The 21,536-nt window shown below is 40.0% G+C and overlaps 1 protein-coding gene across 2 annotated transcripts in view; it reads left to right on the forward strand.

Moving 5' to 3' along the window:
- The window catches only part of Edil3 (EGF like repeats and discoidin domains 3), a 287,167-nt gene that overhangs the window by 167,121 nt on the left and 98,510 nt on the right, over positions 1 to 21,536 (forward strand). For both annotated transcript variants that reach the window (XM_010637154.3, XM_010637153.3), the window contains 3 exons: positions 8,780 to 8,935; positions 10,271 to 10,415; positions 14,775 to 14,959. In XM_010637154.3, the coding sequence (XP_010635456.1) occupies positions 8,780 to 8,935; positions 10,271 to 10,415; positions 14,775 to 14,959 (486 nt within the window). The remainder of the gene's footprint in view (positions 1 to 8,779; positions 8,936 to 10,270; positions 10,416 to 14,774; positions 14,960 to 21,536) is intronic.

Raw genomic sequence — 21,536 nt, forward strand, 5'->3', positions numbered from 1 at the left:
TTTTATAAATTAAAATGAATTTTTATAAATAAAAATAAAAAGTTTCTTTGCACACTCTTTTGCTTTTGTCTTTTTTGTTGGGATTATATTTTTGTGGAGACACCGATTTCTGGTCAGACATGCAGCTGAACATACTATCTAAGCATCTCTCTGCCTCCATTAACCAGTTTGAAATTGAAAAAAGCGATGAACTATTTTGGAAGTCAGTGGCTTATTTCAGTTTTTGCCCAGATTATGGCCACAAATCATTTTCAGTGTGTGTGTCAGTATATACGCATGTTTGAAATGCTTATATATGGCATCATCCTGCAGGAAGCAAGTCTGAGAGAATACTTTGGCGGCTACCTATACTTGCACCCGGTGGCCGTAGTCAGTTACATGGTCTACCTTGAGAACAGAGGAATACAGGGCAAAGTAACAATCAGTTGTCCTCCTTGGATGGCAGGGACTTCACTCTGTCATCAGCCTAAGCAAAATATCTTCTCAGGTAACAAGAAACCATTATTCCTTCCCCACCTTCTTCCCCTTCCTCTGTCCTTACATTAGGCCAGCCTTAGTAGCAGACTTGATGAGTAGCCTTTCCTTTCACCTTCTCTATGTTTCTTTACACAAGTGAATTAGTGGAAAATACCTGACTTTATATCTTGGTGTTGTTTTTTTCTAATTTACATGCATGGCAATGTGTAGAATTCTTTCTGCTCTTTTCACACATCCTTTATGTGGCTTAGGTATTCATTTGTAAATGCAGCTCAACATTTCCTCTCCTTAGAGTGTATGCTCAGAGTGTGAGAACTCTCTCTCACACACGCATACATTTGATGTTTTAATTCTCCATTCCTCTGGAGATATCCTCTTAATGTGGGTCTCCTTTGCCAACATAAAAAATCACAATAAATACATCAGTGCATTTCTCCGTATTTACGCAAAAGCTTTTCAGCAATTAATAGCCAGATATTAATTTTACTAACAGATAGAAATGAGTAAGCCAGCAAACACTCTCCAGAATACTGGATAGTGTCTGACAGTAATTGATAGAATTTGATGCTTTATTTTTGCTATTCTATTCACTATAAAATCTCTGTCTCTTTATTTAATTTGTATTTCATTAAATAACAGGGCATGTTTAGCTATTACTGTTTCCTTTTCTCTGAATTGCCTTTTAGTGTCCTTTGGCTTGTTTTCCATTAGTTTTTCACTTCCTTGGTGTGTGTGTGTGTGTGCGTGCGCACACGTGTGTGTAGGTGTGTGTACTTTGCAAGAGAAAACTGTATTCCATACCCCTCTAACTGCAATTCCTGTAACCTTTGTGGAAAAGGGATCCCAAAGTCTGACTAAGAAGGTTCACAGTCAGCACCGTTCTGTATTTCTAAGAATGTCTGCCATAGCTGTGTGGATGCCACCAGCTGTAGTGAACAAAAGTCCTTGTGCCTCAGTGCACATCAAGAGACCAGCACCACAGTGTACTAAGTACTGAATGCTCTCTACCATGCATATGAAGGCATACAATAAGAATATCTAACTGATTTAAGAATGCCCTGGATAGATCAGGAATAGTGACTGATGTCGTTAACTGCCAGCCCTGGTTGGTCCTTTACACTGTGCAGTGGAGGGAGGAATTATGCAAAAAGCACCTTGGCCAAGTACTGGAGTGTGATGCACCCCTCTAGGAAAAGCACCTGTGAGATTGTGGGGACCTCAGCATCGGCACCACCCACAGGCTCCCGGCTCTGTGGTACCGTGGATAGTTCAAAGAAGGACGGACAGAGAAACTGTAGCTCTTCATACCTAGATTCATACTTATTCATACCCAGCTCTCAGTCAGAACGTTTCCATAAAAAAGAACAAAGTAATTAGATGCCACGGACAGCATTTGTTGATCTGCTAAAATTAGAAATTTCAAGTGAAACTTAGAATTTGAAAAAAATTACAACCACTAGTGAGAGTGACAGTTTCCAATAAATAAAAACTTTCTGAAGAAGTTGGTGATGATATTAATTAAGGTGATTTTTGACACTATTTAATAAAATGTGTCATCACTCAGAATATGTATGGCTCAGGAAGCCAGTGATTTTCACTTACAGATGTGTGAGACTGTAAAGACACCCGTGGGAGAAGATCTGTCCGAAGTATAGGACAGATCGTGCATCTTAACACAATAAGGAAAGTTCATTGTAGGTGTCAGATTTACTCAACAACTAAAATTTAAGAAATGAATCTTTTTTTTCACAATTAAAGAAACTAACTTCAAGTTTTGGTGTATCGGAAAGAAGATACTCTCGAAGCATTATTAAAATGCCCCTTCCTGGATGGGCGTGGTACAGTACACCCCGAATCCTGGCACTCTGGGAGGCTGAGGCAGGAGGATCACAAATTGGAGCTCAGCCTAAGCAATTTCTTGATGTAGGGAGACCCTATGTCCAATAAAAATTTAAAAATAGGGGTGGGGATGCAGTTCATTGTGAGGGGCTTTGGTACAATATCTACAAAAGCTTCCTTTTCTAAATTCATGTACGAAGCTGTATTTTCTTCATATATTTCAGTGAAAATAAAAAAATAGCAAAGACCTAATGCAGAACTAAACATGAGAACCTGTCCTGTCTGAAGCCATATCTGAAAGAAATTCTCAGAAATATAAAATAATCCCTTTCTTAGTAAATTTTTGCTTTTGACCAATGTAATTTTAATATATTACTTTAACTGTAATTTATTATTCTGATTTTAGATGATTTAATAAATATTGCCCAAATTTGAATTCATTTTAATTTGTAATACAATAACTATACATAAATGTACATCCCATATATCCATATACACACACACACACACACACACACACACACACACACACACATATCTCACAATGGCTTATGTGTGTGTCGTCCCTTTGGGACTTTTAATAATTTTTAAGACTAAAATGAGTTCTGAGAGCAACACACTTGAGAAAAATTTCCAAATAATAAGAAGCATCATACATCACATACAGGTACAAATTCCCTATGACAAATATCATCATTATGCATACCTAAAATATACCAAATATGTTTCACTAAAAATGCAAAGCCCATATCAATTTTTGACAGTGCCATCATCTTCTCTCAGGCTGTCACCTTCCTATGAACTTTACTTGTGATGTCCTAGGGAGAATAAAACCTGTGATTGTTTCAGTATTGGTAAAAATATCCAATATATTGTCTGCTCCTGAAGTCTCAGCATTCTTTCCACACCAGTGTGCTAAGATCTCTTTCTCCCTCTCTCTGTCTCTCTTACCCCCTTTCATTCCTCCCCTCCTTTGTTGTTTTGGTTTTGCAACTGAATGGTGTCTCCTTTTGCGTGCTGAAATTATGCACACTTCTGTAACCAGATAGTTGAAGTTGTACAGCAGTGACCAGCTTTGAACCTGCCTCACTTTACCTACATGCGATGATTCCCACGGGCTACTAGAATAGAACTGGGAATTTCTGGGTAGAGAGAACACGCACTTTTCATATTGTCACATGTGTCCAAATTGTCCTCTGCGAGACTGGGTCATCTGTACCCTGACGGAAAGTGTGGGCATGTACCTATTTCTCCACATTATAACTAATACTGTGTAATAAAAAAAAAACAGTATGTTTGTGATGCTGGGGTTTGAATCCAGGGCGACCTTCTGTATGCTAGCTAAAGGTACTACACTGAGCTACACACTCAGCTCTGTGTAACCCACTTTTTTTTTTTTTTAACTGGAGATTGAACTCAGGATCTTGTGCAGGTGGTGGCACAAGCTAAACCCCAGTCCCCCAAACTTTTTGATTTTTTGTTCCTGATAAATGAATTCTGATAACTGGGCACTTTTAATTTTATTATTGCTATACATGAGATAGAGGATCTTTTCATATGTTTAAAGACATATGTACTTCATTTCATACCAACTAACAAAATCCACTGCCCATTTTTATTGGGTATTTGTATTTTACCTATCAAAGTAGAAGATCCTTCTTTGGCTAATCAGTACTTTGTTGTGATAAGCTTTGTAAAAGATGAATTTCACCATTTCTTATTTATATTTTGACTTCATTTTGTTTTTTATGTTGAAATTTTTTTGTTCATTGCAATAGTACTTTTAAAATTTATGTTGTAAATAGCCATTTCCAGCTGGGCATGGTGGTACAGGCCTGTAATCCCAGCACTCGGGAGGCTGAGGCAGGAGGACTCACAGGGGTGAGTTCGAGATCGGCCTGGGCTACATAGTGAGTTCCAGGTCAGTCTCAACTACATAGTGAGACCCTGTCTCAAAAAAAACAAACAAACAAAAAATGAAAGCCATTTCCATCTCTGACATTATTTTTAATTCTCTAATGATGTACAGCTTCTTTTTTTTAATCATTTAAGTGTTAAATTTATTGGGAATATAATGTGAGATGAGACAGATACTGATCTAAATTTAATATTTCTAACAAATTAACTCAGTTATTTCTCTTCTCTCCTGACTTAAATATCATTTATTTAATATGCAAAATTATTTACATATCAGAAGCTGTTGGGTGGTGTCCTATGCTGTTCTATTTATCTGTCTCTACATGTTCCCTTTTCACACTGTTTTAATTATTTGTATGATTTGTTAGTTGATAATTGCTGGCATACATTAATTTTAGGTTGACCGTATATTAAGCAAAGCTGCAGAAAACTTTTTAATTAGTTTTCACCATTTTGTGCTTCTCTGTAATTGTCACTGTGGACGGTGAACCCGTCTACCAGCGTGGGCCATCTCTACCCCACCGTCTTGCCTTCTGGAAAGCGTTACAGAGCTGTCTTGTTGCTCACTGGTTTATTCTGAAGCTCTGTCTCTTTGCAGTTAAAACCACCCCACTGTGAACTGTATTCACACAACTACACATTCCGTACCAGTACCTCCAGCTTCTTACTTATGTACTTGTTCCTATTTTGTTTTTTCTTTTTTATTTCCATATTTTTCTAGTTTCTTTATCAGTCTTAACATGCTAGTTCTATTAGATTAGTTTTTGTTTGTTTGTTTAGTATTAGTCCCCAGCTTTCTTTTCTTTTGACGGCGATATTTCAGTTTCTCGGGAAACCTGCTGTGCCTAGCGGTGCATCTGGAGCCAAGGATGAAAGTCAAGCCCCAGCTCGAGCTGCCGCACCTGCTGCAGGACTCAAATCTGAGCTGAGCCCCACCTTCCCTCCTCCCTGCAAGACACTGCTCTTAGCCGAGCCTCCTGCAGGGCTCCACTTCCTGAGTGCTGCACCGAGGGAGGTGGGGCTTTCGATCTGCTCGTGACTGTAGCCTCGCATCGCGGCCTGGACTCTCTGTCCTTCTTCCACTGCTTCCAGGGCTTGCCCTGGGCCAGGACAAGAGAAGTGAGAATGAGAAATGCCAGGGCAGGAGACATGAACCCTCGGAGAGCTCTGCTGCACTACCCAGAGTCGCAGACTTACACAGGACCTGAACATCCCCCTCACGTTGGGGGTTTGCTGTAGTTCATCATCATCATCATCATCATCATCATCATCATCATCATCATGATCATCGCTGTTGTTCTTTGTTGTTCTTTGTGTGTGTGCTAGAGTTGAATAAATCTCAGAGCCTTCGTGGCAGCTTCTTGCAGTGGAGCAGCTCAGGGCTGGATTCAGGTGACAGGGCCAGGGGCCCATGCTGCTCACTACCTTCTCAAGGACCCATTAATTCTCTCTTCTCCTCTGCATTCTGAAGCTAATGGTTGGATTTATACACGCACACTTAATTACTGAAGCTCTAAATGCCTTATTAGCATATAGCTCTGGAAGTTGTTTACAAAGTTGTCTTCATATGGTTATTATGATAATCACCCTTTATAAATGCACCTCTCCAAATCCAAACTCCTTAATATTAAGTGCCTAAGTACACAAAAAAAGAGGAAAAGTGTTCCTTATTACTTAAAAACAAGCAAAACCTGGAAAATTAATCAGTATAAGGATTTTCTAGAAGGCGGATAAGTGTTAAAATTTTTTCATATATGTATCACATAATTTTCACATATAATCATGCTGTTAAAACTTCTTGTTACAAGCCTGGGGTGGCAGTGCACGCCTGTAATCCCAGCACTCGGGAGGCTGAGGCAGGAATCTTTGTATCCATAGCCACCCAAGAACACAGTTCATCCAATATTCTTCCAGTGTGCTTTGGTTTTCCAAAATTTGAATGTAGCTACCTCCTAGTGGAACAATAATTCTTTAGAATACAAAACTGAAATGAAGACATGTCATTTCATCCACCCATCCAGCTCCCAGAGTAATTTAGGAATTTCCAGGAGACCCTTAACACACTAACTAGTGTGATTCAGACAGGCAGAAGATACCGAAGATCACCGTTACCTGGGTTTTTATAAGAGATCCAGATAATGTTGGAACTGTGTGCTTGGGGAACACTTTCTGGTGTTCACTGTGGAATTAGTCTCTGCAACTGCTGTAGCCTTCCTCCAAGGCATAGGTCAGTTTTTATAGCAGCTTAGTTTCCTGACATTAAATTTGTGTATAATCTCAAAGGTGAAATCTTAATCCTTTTATAGTGAATCTCTTATTATCTAAGCTTAATCAGGCTGGATACATGAGAAATCCAAGCTCTGAACCCTAGTAATTACTAAAACTTAGTGACCCAAGAATCTGTATTCTGTAAATCATGTTTGCTTTTATTTTATATTTAATGAAAACAGTGATATTTAATTAAAAGTATATAATAAAAGCAGAGGCAACTCAAGTTGGGTAACTGCTTACCACTCAGAAGTCTATGCATTCTGAACTTCTACATATGACAGCAAATATGAATCTCTTAAGACATAATTTCTAATGACTCAGAGAAAAAACATAAAATCAGATTTTATTTTCTGCTATAGGTGCTTACTTTAAGCTTCAGAAAATCACTGTATAGCTCATCAGCCAAAATTCTAGCAAAGATAATTTGTCTGCCTACAAGAGGTATAAACAAGATAATTGAAATGAGATAAAAGATAATTGAAAAAGGAATGTGCTGAAATGTGGAATTTGGCCTCCGAACCAGAAGAAAATGTGATTCAAACTGCCCCCTGTTTATTTTGTATGTATTGAGAAGAAGAGTCTCAGATTTAAAACAAACAAACAAAAAACAATGCCATACATAGGCTTACTTAAAAGATGTTTTTTTCACAGCAGTGTGCTAATTTACCTAGCACTCTGCATAAAGTCTTTCAGAAGCTCCCTGTTCCACACTGATTCCACCATCAGTCATTAGAGTTGCCAAGTAAGACAAATACACACAAATATTAAATAAGGAAGATTTACATCCATGGCAGATAGTCTGTTTTTAAGCCCCCAAAAGAGAACGAGATTTTCAAATGCAGTCCTATCACTGAGAGTTCTAATGTCTGAGCGCCAAGTGAGAATATGGACATCGAGTATCTTAGTGAGTCTACCTGCATTGTTGGAGAAGAAGTTGACTATCAACCCAGAATTTTAGAGTGAAGTGTCGTTGGTAAGGTCTGTGCTTCCTGGGTAAGAGTGAGGGTGCTGTGCTTAGCTGCTGGAGGCCAGGAACCACCCTTCTCAGCAGCTCATTCATCAAATCCCAAGCTGTCCTTGCACACAAGTAAGACTGAAAACCACCCAGGAGCAGCAGTAGGGGAGAAACCTCAAGCAGCTGAGAGGGAAAAGAAGACTCTGAGCCTCCGAACCTGCTACCCAGTGGTGGGTTTCCTCATGCACTTCCTCTGCAATTTCAAACGTGGACGCCAGAGTCCATCCTGGAATGGGAAACCCGTCACTTACTAGCCAACGGGGTCTGGCTTTCTCTGAAACATGTCTCTGAATGACTAAAGTAGAGGTGCACATGAGACATTAAGGTCTTTCTGATTCCCATTGGTGAAGAGGGATGCATTCCTGCAACTTAGCCAGGACATTGAAAGGGGGCCCTTGTACTGTTTGCATGCGGAAATCATCAAGGCATCTTACAGTGAGCGAAACAGATTTAGATGTTTATTCTATGATAAAGCAGTTTTGCACTGTAGCTTTTATTTTAATCATTATGTGTGTCAGGAAGAGATTCCTAAATATGAGAAAATATTTAAATTTTTATCACATGTCTAGGACTTCTGTAGGGAACTGTCACAAATTGCTTTGGAGTGGACTGAATACAGAGAGGAGATCCCACTTAGTACCCAAGGGATACACTGCCAAGAAAGGTGAAAAGGAAAGTGTTGTCCCTCACAGACCATGGCAGAGGTCAAAGGACAAACACGCAGGGACCAAAGACACTATGTTTCGGTTTTGTCCTTCTTGACTTTCCTACTTCTCACTCCAGTGTTCAAAGAACTTAGAGTGATTTTCGTGTTTTGTTTTGTTTGGCTTTTTTGAAGTGGAAAATCTGTTGAGACTCACCAACAATCACATGAACATTAAACTTTCATAGTAATGACGCTGAGATTTTATATTGAGAATGGCCCCATTTACTAGGGCACTAAGGGTTTTTAGTTTAAAGGTATACCTGCTTAGCCAACCAAATATGGTCTGTACTTCTACCCTAGAGGACACAGTGCACTTTTCAAAGCTTGCTTACAAGTATTGCTTTTATTTCCAAAAAGTATTCCATCATGGAGATTTGGCAGTTAATGTGTGCCTGTCTGATACAATGTTTTGAAAGCCTAATGCAGAGTAACGATTAGCTCTTTGTGTTATCTGAAATCCATACTGATAAATAAAAATGTTCCATTCTCCAAATGGACACTGCCCATAGTCGTACACTGGAATGATTGTTGTTGATCGTGTTTTGTCTCTCCAGATAAATCTACAAAGGAAGATGAGAGTGACTGGACTGATTACTCAAGGAGCCAAGAGGATCGGGAGCCCGGAATATATCAAGTCCTACAAAATCGCCCACAGCAACGACGGGAAGACGTGGACCGTGTACAAAATGAAAGGAACCAAGGAAGACAGGGTGAGGCTGACCACCCCACCGCTGTAGGGAAAAGAACAGCCTCACTGATGGAGCCAGACTAGCACAGGACAGCCCAGCCCGCTGGGAAAGCCTAGGGTGGAAAACACATCACTGTGGCTTCATCCTTCTTTTAGATTTGGGCTCCTGGGATGAATGAAGTAGGGGAAAATGAATAACAGCAGCCATTTAAGATTTTCTAGGACTTTAATTGACATCCCTACAAATACTCTGTCATAAAACAGCAGTCTTGGGCCGGGGATTTAGCTCAGTGGTGCCGCCACCTGTGTCGTGAGCACAAGGCCTAGGTTTGATCCCCAGTACCAAAGGCAAAATAGCAGAGTCTTCACGAGCAACAGCTGGACTTCACATTAACAGCAGGCAGTTGCATCCTCATTGCTAACGAACACTTAGTACTCTGATTCATAGAATAACTACTGCTTAAAAGTATTTTTCTCAAAACTAGAAAAGCACCAAGTGATAGAAATTTGTATGTGTTTATACACCTCATATGGGAAAAGTCATTTATCAGAAAATATACTTTAGAGGAAATGGGTATAATATGCAGTATCTCCTTCCCCTTATGTATTCAGAATTTTACAATTAAGTCTTCCTAATAAATGTTAATTTAAAAAACATGCTTACAAATTATCCCATGCAAAACTAAATATAAGAAATGTCATGAAAGATTTTCAAGTACATTTAAATAAGATTCTCCATTTACTAAGTTACATAAAAGGTAAAATAAGAATGAAATTTAAAGGAATTAAAATTGACACATTTCAGTACTTGGTTTTTCAAAGAAAACATAAGTTTCACTGGATATAAATATAAGGATTATAAGTCTCTCATCTAGTCCTTTAGGTCTGATGGTGAAGATCAGATGTTGACAGACCCCAAGGCATTGTAAATTTTACCATATTATTACAAAAATAGAGTGTCCAGGAAGCAGTAGTGAAAAAAACTTTTTTATACCAGAACAAAAGTGGAAGTATTGAGTTGCAAATTAAAGAGACTGATGTAGAGTAAGTTGGCAGATTTAAGGTCCCCCTTTCTCTAAATAACAGAAAAGTATTCCCTTGGAGATTGGCCGCAGAATTGCTCCGGCAGTCATAGGGAAGTGTGGGTTATGCCACAGGCCACGGTGCTTGTAGCTGTAAGTAGGATTTTCATCTGTGGGTTTCCTGTCCACCGGTGATAGCAAAGTACTTCCTAAATACTCCGGGCCCCCTGGTTTCACGTCACGTTTCAAGTGCTATGGCACGGTGTAGAGTTAGTGTGCGCGTGAAGACGCTACTCTAAGTCTAACGCAGAATTCCGGATCGTGTCTCCACCCAGGTGTTCCGAGGAAATGTCGATAACAACACGCCCTATGCTAACTCGTTCACGCCACCCATCAAAGCTCAGTATGTGAGGCTCTATCCCCAGGTGTGCCGGAGGCACTGCACTCTGCGCATGGAACTGCTCGGCTGTGAGCTAGCAGGTGAGCCTCCTGTTTTCCATCTCTGCACGGATTGTAAAGGGAGCACGAAGCGTGCTTGTGTGTGTCCTTCGCTCTGAGCCTGCAGCTTTCCCAACACCAGTAGAAATTCTTTTCTGCTGCAGAATGTCTAGGGCACGGCTGGGTGAGAAATAGTGTGCTGCTGCTTATGCGCAGAGCAAACAAGTAGTAAAGCGTGCTGCAGAATAGATCAATTTAGAAGGAGTACCGTATTTCACTGGGTGGTCAACCCCAGGTGAAGGAATTCCCATGAGAAGCTTGTCGACATTAGGTGTGTCTCCCGGTATGCAGTAGCACCTGTGATTTATCGTGTGCTTGACAAACATTCAGTAAAAACTGGAATCTGCCTGACCTGATCCCCGCATTTAGGCTGTCTGATCCAGAAAAGCAAGCTGTATCTTCATCTCTCTCCTATAAGAACTGGATACTTTTTGGACTTTTTAGACATGCTTATTCCTCATCCCTCCCCAGGGAACAATATTTCACTACTCAGATTGCTACTATAATTCATTCCGGGCTCCTTCTTAGTTAGAGACCTGCTTGTTGTACAAATAGTAGTTACCCAGCTCAAGGATAATCTATCAGAGGACTCCAAGTTAAATAATTCTTCTCCTCCAGGAGCATCAATGCCAGGTACAAGGATGAAGACGCAATGAGTGAATCTCACAGCGGTCCCGTTTCATTCTGAACTAAATAGAAAATTCTCTCTAGGTGCCTCACACTGACTTATATTTTTGGCACTTCTGATTTTCCTGGCATCAAATTTTACCTATCATTGGCACAGAGGCCCAAGATTATTTTATTCAAACAACTATGGAGGAAACAAATTTCATGTGCACACACTTTTTTTTAAGCATAACCTTAAAATATGGAAAAACCTTTACTAAGCATAGAAACAACACCTTTTAAATAGATGAGGTCCCTGCAAAGAGATATCCAGGAGTTTAGGATTCATGGGTGAAGCTCTGTACCCTGAATCTGATTTCCTCCTTCAACTTATTTGTGATACTTAGGAAAAGAATGACATTTAAGTAAATAAGAAGCAGTATTAAAAATAATCAATCTTAGTGAACCCACTTAAAGAAATTAAAGTGATTTGGTCAGATTGGTGAGTGTTTTTAAGAATCAAATGTTCATTCTACATCAGAAGGTCTCAGAAAATATGCACACAGCGTTCACGGCATTCATTATGCAGATGGAGAGCTGGGCCCTATTTTGGTCACACGAACCAGTTTATTGCTCATGGGCAGATCTGAGCAGAATTATCTGTGTGCAGCAATTGCACTGCGTGTCACTGTATCCTCACGGGCCACCGTCCTCCCAACTATTTGTCATAAAGCAATCACAGGGAAGCGGCTCTGTGGCAAGATCTGCTGTAAGTACTGTGGTTTGAGTTGCTTTACCTCACTGTCCCTGACTTCTCAGTCCTTTGATTCATGAGCATCAGTCTCTCCTCCGTGGCTCAGCTACACCCCTTCGGTGTAAATATATTTTCCTCTCAAGTTTGACAAGAGGTTACACCCGACAATTTACAGATTTTATCTTCCTGAAAAGAAGCAGTGCTCCATCTCCCAACCCTGCAAATTGATTTTCAACTTACATGCAGAGAATATTTCTCTATGGTTGTTTTTAGAAGCTGGAGCATTTCACTGTAGAAATGATCAATTTCGGTCTCGATACTTCATTTTGTCCAGGTGCTGTACACACTGGTGAAAGAGTTAATTAATTTAAATTTGTGAAATAATGTGGATGAGAAGGGAAATTTATGAGGCACAGGAAAGAGAAGTTAGCTGTAGCCCTGAAAATAGTGAAAATGTTCCAAACTACTTCCTGAGTAAAACATTTTAAAATCCAAGATTCGGTATTGTTTTCAAGGAATTGACACAAGACGTTTTAGCCTGCCTAGAAAGAAGATCAGCCGTTAGGCTCTTCCCAGACACTCAGAAAGAGCATTTTTGAATTCTCTGAAAGAGGCACAACTTAGGATGTTTTCAGTGAAACAGAACAAACCCATAATTAGAACAGTAAAACGCATTCATTCATTATTTGAACAAACAATTATTGATATTTCTTCCTAGCTAAGCACTGAACAATAGAATGGTATGAAATTAACTTTATGATAATTCAGAAATGGTCCAGACATCTGTCCCTCATTGTATTATGTTACACAAGGGAAAGAATGGCAAAGCTATAGAAGGACTTGGGGGACAGTGAGGAGAGGGCAGGGGGGTGGGCCTGGAGGGAAGAAGACTGAGCCCTCTTGGGCAGACAGAGCTGTTACCTTGCAACTGCCCAACCAGAAGCAGCAGACCACGGCCAGGTTAGCACAGCCTGCAGCCCTTGGGGTAGGGATGGCTCCTTTCTCACTTGGACTTTACAGTGAGCCCTGAGGGCAGCTTTGTCAGCGGTTCAGCAGGGCTGCCTTCCCAGGAAGATGTGTGAGAAGAGAGAACCCCTCCCTGACATCTTCTGTCACGATTGCCCAGGATAAGGCTCCCGCGGGGAGAAAGTGAAGACAAGCACAGACGCGCCTCAAGACGGAGGAAATGATGGACCGGAACAGCAGCAATGAGCTACAGAATATAGAATTCTTAGAAGTGAAGAATTCTAAACAGCCTCTCTTACAACCTCGACCCAAACGGGTCCCCTTTTAGCAGCTATCGCCCATCATAGGATACTTGTGGGTGCGCGCTGATACAACTCACCGTCAGGGACTTTCCCAGTGCTTCCTGTTGTGGTCAGTTTTATGAAATAAGAAAGCTGCCTAGAACTTCCTGGATGCTAACTGTGCCAGTAATGTTTTAAAGTGCTTTATGAAGTAATTTTTAACACAGGATATCTTTCCATTTATTGGCGTCTCCCTTAGTTTTTTCAGTAGTGTTGGGCAGTATCTCTTATTAGTCCAGTGTATAGCACATGATGATTACATTCATCGTGGGGAGTTGATTCATGTCCATCACATACCTTGATGATTTCTTGATCCCCTTCCCATCCCTTCCCTCCACCCATCCCTTCATCCCTTTTTTAATATCTTTTTTGGGGGGTGCGCTTGTGAGCTAAATCCCGGCCCTCATCCCTTCTTCTCTTGATTCCCTTCAGTTTTACAAAAGAAGTAATTTCTTAGAACATTTCTTGGAGGTAATTTGTCCTGTCATCACCATTTCAGAGAGGAGAAGACTCGGGGAAAAAGTAACAGGTTTAAGACCACACAGCCTGTTCGAGGGGACCCAGTAGAATTCAAGAAGCACTAAAGTGCAGAAAGCCACTCTTTAATCTCTGCTTCTTTCATGGGCGAATTTACCTTCTTACCTTGTGAGCTTCTTGGCCAGAATGTAACGATTGTAAGGAAGACTCAGTCCTTGGTTAGCATCATAGTAGAACCAGGCTTCCCACTACACGGTTTGTAAATGGAATTGGGGATATATCCGTGATGCATGTGTACGAACGTGCACACACACACACGCACACACACACACGCACACACACTCACCCATGTTCGCTCACATGCAAACTCAAATTCTGCTCCACATCAAGCTTGAAAATATATGTGGTAGATTTGGGAATCTTTCAAGAATATTCAAGCACAAAGGGATACTGTGTATGATTAAAATTAAAAAATTGCATTAAAGGATTTGTCTAGTGATGGCTTTTGCCAGAATTTGCTCTTCCCCTGTTGCCCACTAGCTTGCATTTGGAATGTGCACATGGCCTGCCGCGTGCTCTCCGCTGAGGGAATTTTATTTCCCTGCTTCCCCACGCAGCCATGTTGGTGCAGTCAGAGTGGGAGATAAAGATTAACACATATTACTTAGACAACAACATGCTGTCCAGTTTAGAATATAACAGAGGAGCAATTCGTGAAGATGGCTTTATGCTGCAGGAAGTTTTATTTGCAGTATTATGAAAATAAATTTTAAAATCCAAATAGGCTTTATGAGAAAATGTCCAATTTTTAAAAGACAGCGAAACTGTTGAAAACCAAGGAACAGCCAGCCATGAGGCTTCCCGTAATGAGATAGGAGCTTTTCAGTACGGTTTTCATTTTGCAAAACCATCTATCACAGAAAAGTAGTTTGAATTGTCTTGTTTTCATTTTTTTTTTCCCAAAACAGAATCAGACAAAGCAGCCTGAATTGGGTATCTTGTTTTGTTTTGTTTTGTTTTTCTGTTTTGTTCTGGATTTCTTTCTGATTGCAGCCCTTTCTTTGGAATTTAGATGCTCCGTCTTTGGGGGGATGGAGAGCCTTAGGTTTCATCTTCTGTTGCCTGTCCTAAATGAACATAGGAAATTTCCAGATGACAAATTACTTTTCTCATGGAGCTGTTTTCATTTCCTTTCAGGCTGCTCAGAGCCCCTGGGAATGAAGTCAGGACACATACAAGACTATCAGATCACCGCCTCCAGCGTCTTCAGGACGCTCAACATGGATATGTTCACCTGGGAACCCAGGAAGGCCCGGCTGGACAAGCAAGGCAAGGTGAATGCCTGGACCTCTGGCCACAATGACCAGTCGCAATGGCTGCAGGTAAAATTTTCCAATACCCTTTCACCACCCAGTGGTCCTCTTCCTTCCAGAATCACCTGTTGCTTCCGTGGAAGTCTGAGTCGTGACATGCACTGACTTTAAATGTACCTTTGTCTTTGGCGTACTTCAGTGGCTAAAGCAGAAATTGCTCTGAAGCTGCATCCCTGGTCTGTTTTTACTCTGATGTTAATTTAGAGATGCAACTGGCCGGCTAATGTAGCAGATTGTACCAGATCACACCATATATAGATTAACTGATTAACTGTGAGAGCATTTGCATTTTAACTTTCATCTGTTCTGATGCTTTGTGTTAATATTGGTTTTAAAAGTGTGAGAGCAGGAATCCAGAGGCTATTGAAATCCTGCCCCTGACCTGCAGGTAGTCTCATAGCTTCATGACTCCTGACTTATTAGCTCTTACCTGTGGTTGCTAAGCAATGGAGCAATGTTTCTATGCTGTCTTAGGAGAGTTGCTTATAGAAGGAAAGCACAGATTCTGCAGTGTCTATTTATAATTTTTAAATGAAGTAAGGTTCCGGTAAATGCTTTTAAAAGCAGTCTGCCTGTAATGTCGTTATTTGTGGAGCCCTTTACGTATGCCCACAGTTGTTAATGTTTTCTGTGGTGAAAACAAAAGGCTCAATTCTGTGAGGTCACTTTCTTTGACAGACATGAGTCCCGCTCATTGATTTTCATATCCATTGATTGTCATATCCATGAGTCGCCCTGTGACAATTTATAGAAGGCCTGCAAGTCATGAGCACATAAAGTGGCTACTCCCAATCAAGCTATATTTCCTGATTCTGAAACAGTTCTTACTTGGCCACCCGAAATTTTCACTGATCACTTTTCAGTCTTTTTACTTACCCTTCCTCTTATCACACTTAGAAATAATCACTTTTTTCTTCACTCTCTTTATTCTCCCTGGATCTTTATTCTTCTTGAGCTCTATCGAGCCCTTTTGTTAGCCACTACACATTGAGATAACTATGCAAGTCTTTCTCTGAAGGTAGGAAGTAGGTTTATTGTCCATCATCCCAGCACCCAGCTTCCTGTCCTTTTCTTGTGTGCAGCTGTGCTTACTAAGTTAAGTCATTTGTTCAGCAAGTGCTGGACCCAGACTGTGTCCCAGGACACATAGGGTAACAATGACATGTGAGCCACCAACAGTACTACTTGTGCTCCTAAGACATTAGCTTAAAAAAAAATACCTATTTGGCTAAAACAAGACCACGTCTGTTTTCCTCCTGGCTGCTGTTCCCCAGTACCCTTTCTGGGCCTTTCTGCCTCTTCCTGTTCTGCTCCTGCTAGCATCTCTCCCTGACTGCACAAGCTCAGGTGGACCAATGTAGCTAGGATTGGCGATTTCAGAGCCCAAAAAAGAAGCAAGAACCCTGAAATCAGGTCACTTTGCGCCATCACTGCCACTACAGTGATGTCATCCTCTTTCGCTTGGTTTTTCCCCCAAATTTTTCCAGTTTCTGGTGTTACTCTTGCAAACAAAAATCCTGTTTCATTTGTGTGTGTGTGCATGCGTGCGTGTGTGTTCTAAAATGCAAGTGGTATTTTCTTGCTCTCTTGTTTCAAATCTTTGAATAATCTCTTCTTGGAGGAAGAGAACAGAAGAGCACGGCCCTGCAGCTGCTGTGTGAAAGTGCCTTTCCCTGGCGAGTCCTGGCTGCCAGTGGCCTGCCTCGATCTGATGTAAGCCCTTTCCCTCATACAGCAGTCTCACCTTTATCCTTTGGGGTGTACTCCAAGGCCCCAATATACCCCCCTACCCCCAGACCATACCAAACCCTGCATGTACAGTAATGCTTCAGTTCATGAATGCTTCTGGGCACAAATGATTTGGTTCTCAAATAAAACCCTCCTACAGAACTTTGCTTCTGTTCCCAAAATCCAGGTCCATGTTGGGTGACAGACACAACTGCAGCCATCTTCCCCCAAATTGTGGAACAAATTAAATTCATGAATGGAGGCACCACTGTACTCTCTGCCAACACACCCTGCAGCATGGCCAGTCAGCAGCAGAGTTAATGTGCCTGTCGGTGTTCTATGGCCCAGTGCCACCTTCACCACTTTCTTCTTTGCCATTGTGGATTCCTTTATTGAATAAAATAAGGGTTCCTTAAACACAAGCTCTTTCCTGTCACCACAGTCAGCTAGGCTGGGGGATGTCACAAAGAGCGGGACAGGCCACCACACAACTTCTCAGCTGCTTAGACCCAAACATCAGTTCAGATTCACACAATGTTTTCTGAATATTCCATTTTCTACTTTTGAACTGAGGGTGACTGCAGGGAACAGAACTTGTGTAAAGGAAGGCGATGGGGGAGGAGAGGCTACCACACTGTGGAGTCCTCTGAAGTTCTCTCGCCGTGGCCTTCGCACACTGCATGGGAAATCATGTTTCTGTTCTAAGCTGCAGGCTTCTGCAGATTTACCACTACACTGTCTTGTGTGCCTTGCTCAGCTCTCCGTCAGGACCCAACCCAGTGCAAGCCCAGTGCCTCTATCAACCTCTGATACGTGGCAGGCACTCCATGGGGATTTGTAGAATGAATGACCAAATGATTGTTTCAGAGAATAATTCAAGTTCTAGGTTTGGACCCATGTAACACGTTAAGTTTGGTCCTCACTGTAGGAGTTGAAATGACATATATTCTAAAAACATTGTACGTTCTGGGGCTAAGAATGGAACCCAGGGCCGTGAATTCTACTAGGCAGGTGCTTTACTACTAAGCTGCACTCCCGACCCCGTACTCTCAAATTTTTAAACATTTTTTATCTGGGATTTAGCTCAGTGGTTTGGTGGCCTGCCTTGCAAGTGCAAGGACCCGAGTTCAATCCCCAATACAAAAAAAAAAAAATTTAAATATCGAAAATGTTATGTCAAAGAGCAGGCTTTTTACAATACGGGAATTAAGTTTTAATAATAGGTAGCATTTTATGTTTCTCTTTTGAAGAAATCACGGAAAAATCCTTCCACTTGGTGGCCTTAACAGTAATGAAGGTACACCTGTTCCATAAAATGTTTTAGTCCTTACAGAGTATTTTAACATTGTAAATATTCAAGCCATGTCTCGGATTAATTGGATTAAGGCTAACATTGTTCCTGAGTCATAATGCCTTCTGGAATAAGACTAAATATTTTAGACTCCAAAAGTAGCACACAAGAGCTGATAGACTCTTGAAATATCCACATAGAGGGATTGCCAAAGGCAAGTTTCTTTAGAAAAGTAAAAATGCACCAGATATTTTGCGATGAATCAGGGTGCAGTTCTTGCAAGTCACTGTGTTGGGGGTGGACTCGCAGCTGCCTTACTGAAGTCATGGATGCACAGAGTCCATCCGCTCTGTTGGTGACAGACTCTCCGTCAATGCAGGGACCGGTCCCTCCTGTAGATGACTAACTTTTGTTGTGTCAGAACATATTCAGAGTCTCCAAAGCAAAGGAAACTGACATCTCTCCCCTTATTATTTATTTTTTCTGACTTCATGCAAGAACAAGCTCTAGAATTGTGACGATTTTTTAGCATTTTACCTGTTGAAAACATATAATCTGCCCACTGCATATTGTTAGCATCGGAGCCCTTGTTAGTGTTTGCGTGAAAATAAGATTAACATTTTTATGGATAATGATGTGGGGGCTGGTTTGGGGCTCTTGATTCAGAGATCAAATTGTATCCTTAATTGAGGCTTCTGAATTTAACAATTTTACTGGCATTTTTTAAGTAAAGAGCCCAATTCTGAGCAGCAGCTCTTTAGAAAAGAAGATGTTTCTGTCATTTAAATTCCCTTTATTATTAATCTCTTGCTAATTACTGTATATATGATTCTGTAACAAATGTATTTTTTTATTAATATATTTTATTAAACCCTAATCAGTTAATATCTGGAGATATAAATGTAAATGAAGCTTTAGAACAGTTTTATACCAAATTGTGATATATTTGAAAGATTCCTTATGTGTTCTTTTCGGAATACCTACATATACAAATTTTATTTTAACATTGTTGTTACTCTAAAGTTTCTTGCAGTCTCTTCTTCAAGGTCAAAATGTCTGGAATGTTCAAGAAAATGTTCCTATTATTTTGTAGAAGCAATCCTAAGTGACTTACTAGTTTTCTTGAGTTGCTATCAATCACGAAATCGTTATCTAATTTCTTTTGGAACATGGCATAAAAGCACCAGGTCCACAGAGGATGCTAAGTGAGACATTTCTCAAACTATTGGGAAAATGTCCTATCCCTCTTGTGCACATCGTGTCCTCCAAAGCTTTAAAATTTAACCAAATGTCAAACAGATATCCCTACCAACGTGGATTACTCTCAGAAATTATTGCTCTCAGAAATTACATTGTAGTTAATGGTTTTTGAAATTCTTACCAACATCCAAATTAAAACATCCTAAGGCAATCACTCCTGACTGGGGGTTAGACATTCCTAACACATGCTCGGAGGAGATTTTAACCCTTGTGATGAAAACAAAATGACATTTTAGGTTCTGAGATCATTTGGGTCAAACTCATCTATGGTTAGTTGCTAAGGAAAGAAGCCTGCAGTTGTGCTGAATTGTAAAATAGATTAAATGAGACAAAGAACAGAGGAAATACATGGCAGGTCCCCAGTGCTGCATAAGTCTCTTCTTCATTTCCTCGTGGTTGGTGTGACCTCAGGATAGTGTCTTCAGTCACCCCAAATTATCATCAGGAATGCAGAGATATTCATATATATTCTTCCCTTCCTTCAAAGTGGAATATCCAATAAAACAGTGAAATACAAAGCAGTGTACTGTTTGACAAAACATTGAAATATTTTCTCTGTGTGCAGCACCATTTCTTTACCTTGAATTAGTAACAGAATTAATGATTTTCATTAACAGTGTGTATTTGCCAGTCTTCTCTGCTGAAACTCTATTCTTACCAGAATGGTTATATGTTTTATGTTCATTATTACTGGCTTTCAACAGATTGAGTAAATTTTCTTCTTATTTCCAGTCAGAGTTGGCACACTGCTTAAAATTCAGAATAAAATTCAGATTTTTAATGACATTCTCTCAGGATAGGGACATTACTTATGACAGTCTCATAAATTATGAAAAACTGCACTGATTCTTTGTGATGTGGTACCAGGAGCACAACAAGAAAGGACTAGGATGACGAAAAACTTACAATATGATATCACAAATTCTATTGTAGTAAATACTCTGCATGTGTGTATATAGTCATAACCTTATTGGTGAGGACTACAGAGTCTGGGTAATTACTGTCCATACATAAGTAAATCTACTTAAAACTCATAGCAGGTAACATAATATAAATGGCCAACAGGAAAAAAAAATGACACACAGTAACCTAGAAAATGACCTTTTAGTCTATTTTATGAGACATTATTTTTTCATGTAAGATAGTCAAACAGATCATTCAACTTAATAAAGTTGTTAGGCTGCAAATTTTAGTGTTGACCTTTGTCAAAATTGCATCTAACCCTACAGAGATTAATTTCAGTGCAAATTTTGTGGAAATGCATAAGAAAGAAATTGAACTTAAGTCTTCAAATTAACTAAGCCTTATTTAATTTGTCCATTTCAGTTTATAAAAGGAAATAGTCTAGCCTCGAAATTCACTACTTTTAAAGTGACTAATCTCTCTTTTTCTCTGGACTACTGGAAGTGAACCTATGCCAGGCGTGCCATATCAAGCTGTTTATTACCATTGAAAGCTCTAAAAGGTTCACCGTCACTGCTAGACTATCTATTTAGAAAGTCCTTGAGGGGCATTCAGGGATTGGGAGACCACTGGAGCCCTAGTAATCCTTTTTCCATTTGAAAGGAGTATTCTGAGTTTTAATTTACAACTTGAATATTTCATATATATATATATGTGTGTGTGTGTGTGTGTGTGTGTGTGTGCGTGTGTGTGTGTATAAAGGAGACATCTATAAAGATTTTAAATATATTAGGCAGTGTAACTTATTTCATGCATTATTGTAAAATAGCTTCCATGATTTCAAAATGTTATTATATATGGGAGTACATAAAATGAATCAAAGAATGCCCCTACTTTACTCGAACCATAAATCATCTTTAAAGTTTGTGTAATTGTGTGCTGTCAAAGGAACTCTCCACTACCTAATTAGGAAAAATGCTTTTGCAAGCACAACAAAGTGGGATTGGGTATTTATCTGGAAAGTACTTAGAGAGCAAAGAAGAGAGCAGCCAGTCTCAGTGTCTTATGTGGAATGCATAATTTCAAATCCACACGTCTGCATTTGATGGCTGACAAATCACATCAGTGTTAAGGGACTCCGCTTTTTAATTTTTAATTTTAAAATGGAGATATTACAAAAATTATCACCTGCAGGATATGCTCTTATTTTACAACCTTCAGGCTACTAAGATTCTAGTTCTTCCAAGACCAAATCTAAAGACAGTAATGTATAAGATTAATGAGGTAATCACTTTATAATTGAACATAAATACAAAGTTAACAAAGAGGCATCTTATTACTCCATTAATAATACAAATATAGACAACCAACTTAAAATGTACCTTCAAATATATATATATATAT

This window comes from Fukomys damarensis, unplaced genomic scaffold (genome assembly GCF_012274545.1).
Source record: "Fukomys damarensis isolate Sample0158 unplaced genomic scaffold, DMR_v1.0_HiC HiC_scaffold_3, whole genome shotgun sequence".
NCBI lineage: Eukaryota > Metazoa > Chordata > Mammalia > Rodentia > Bathyergidae > Fukomys > Fukomys damarensis.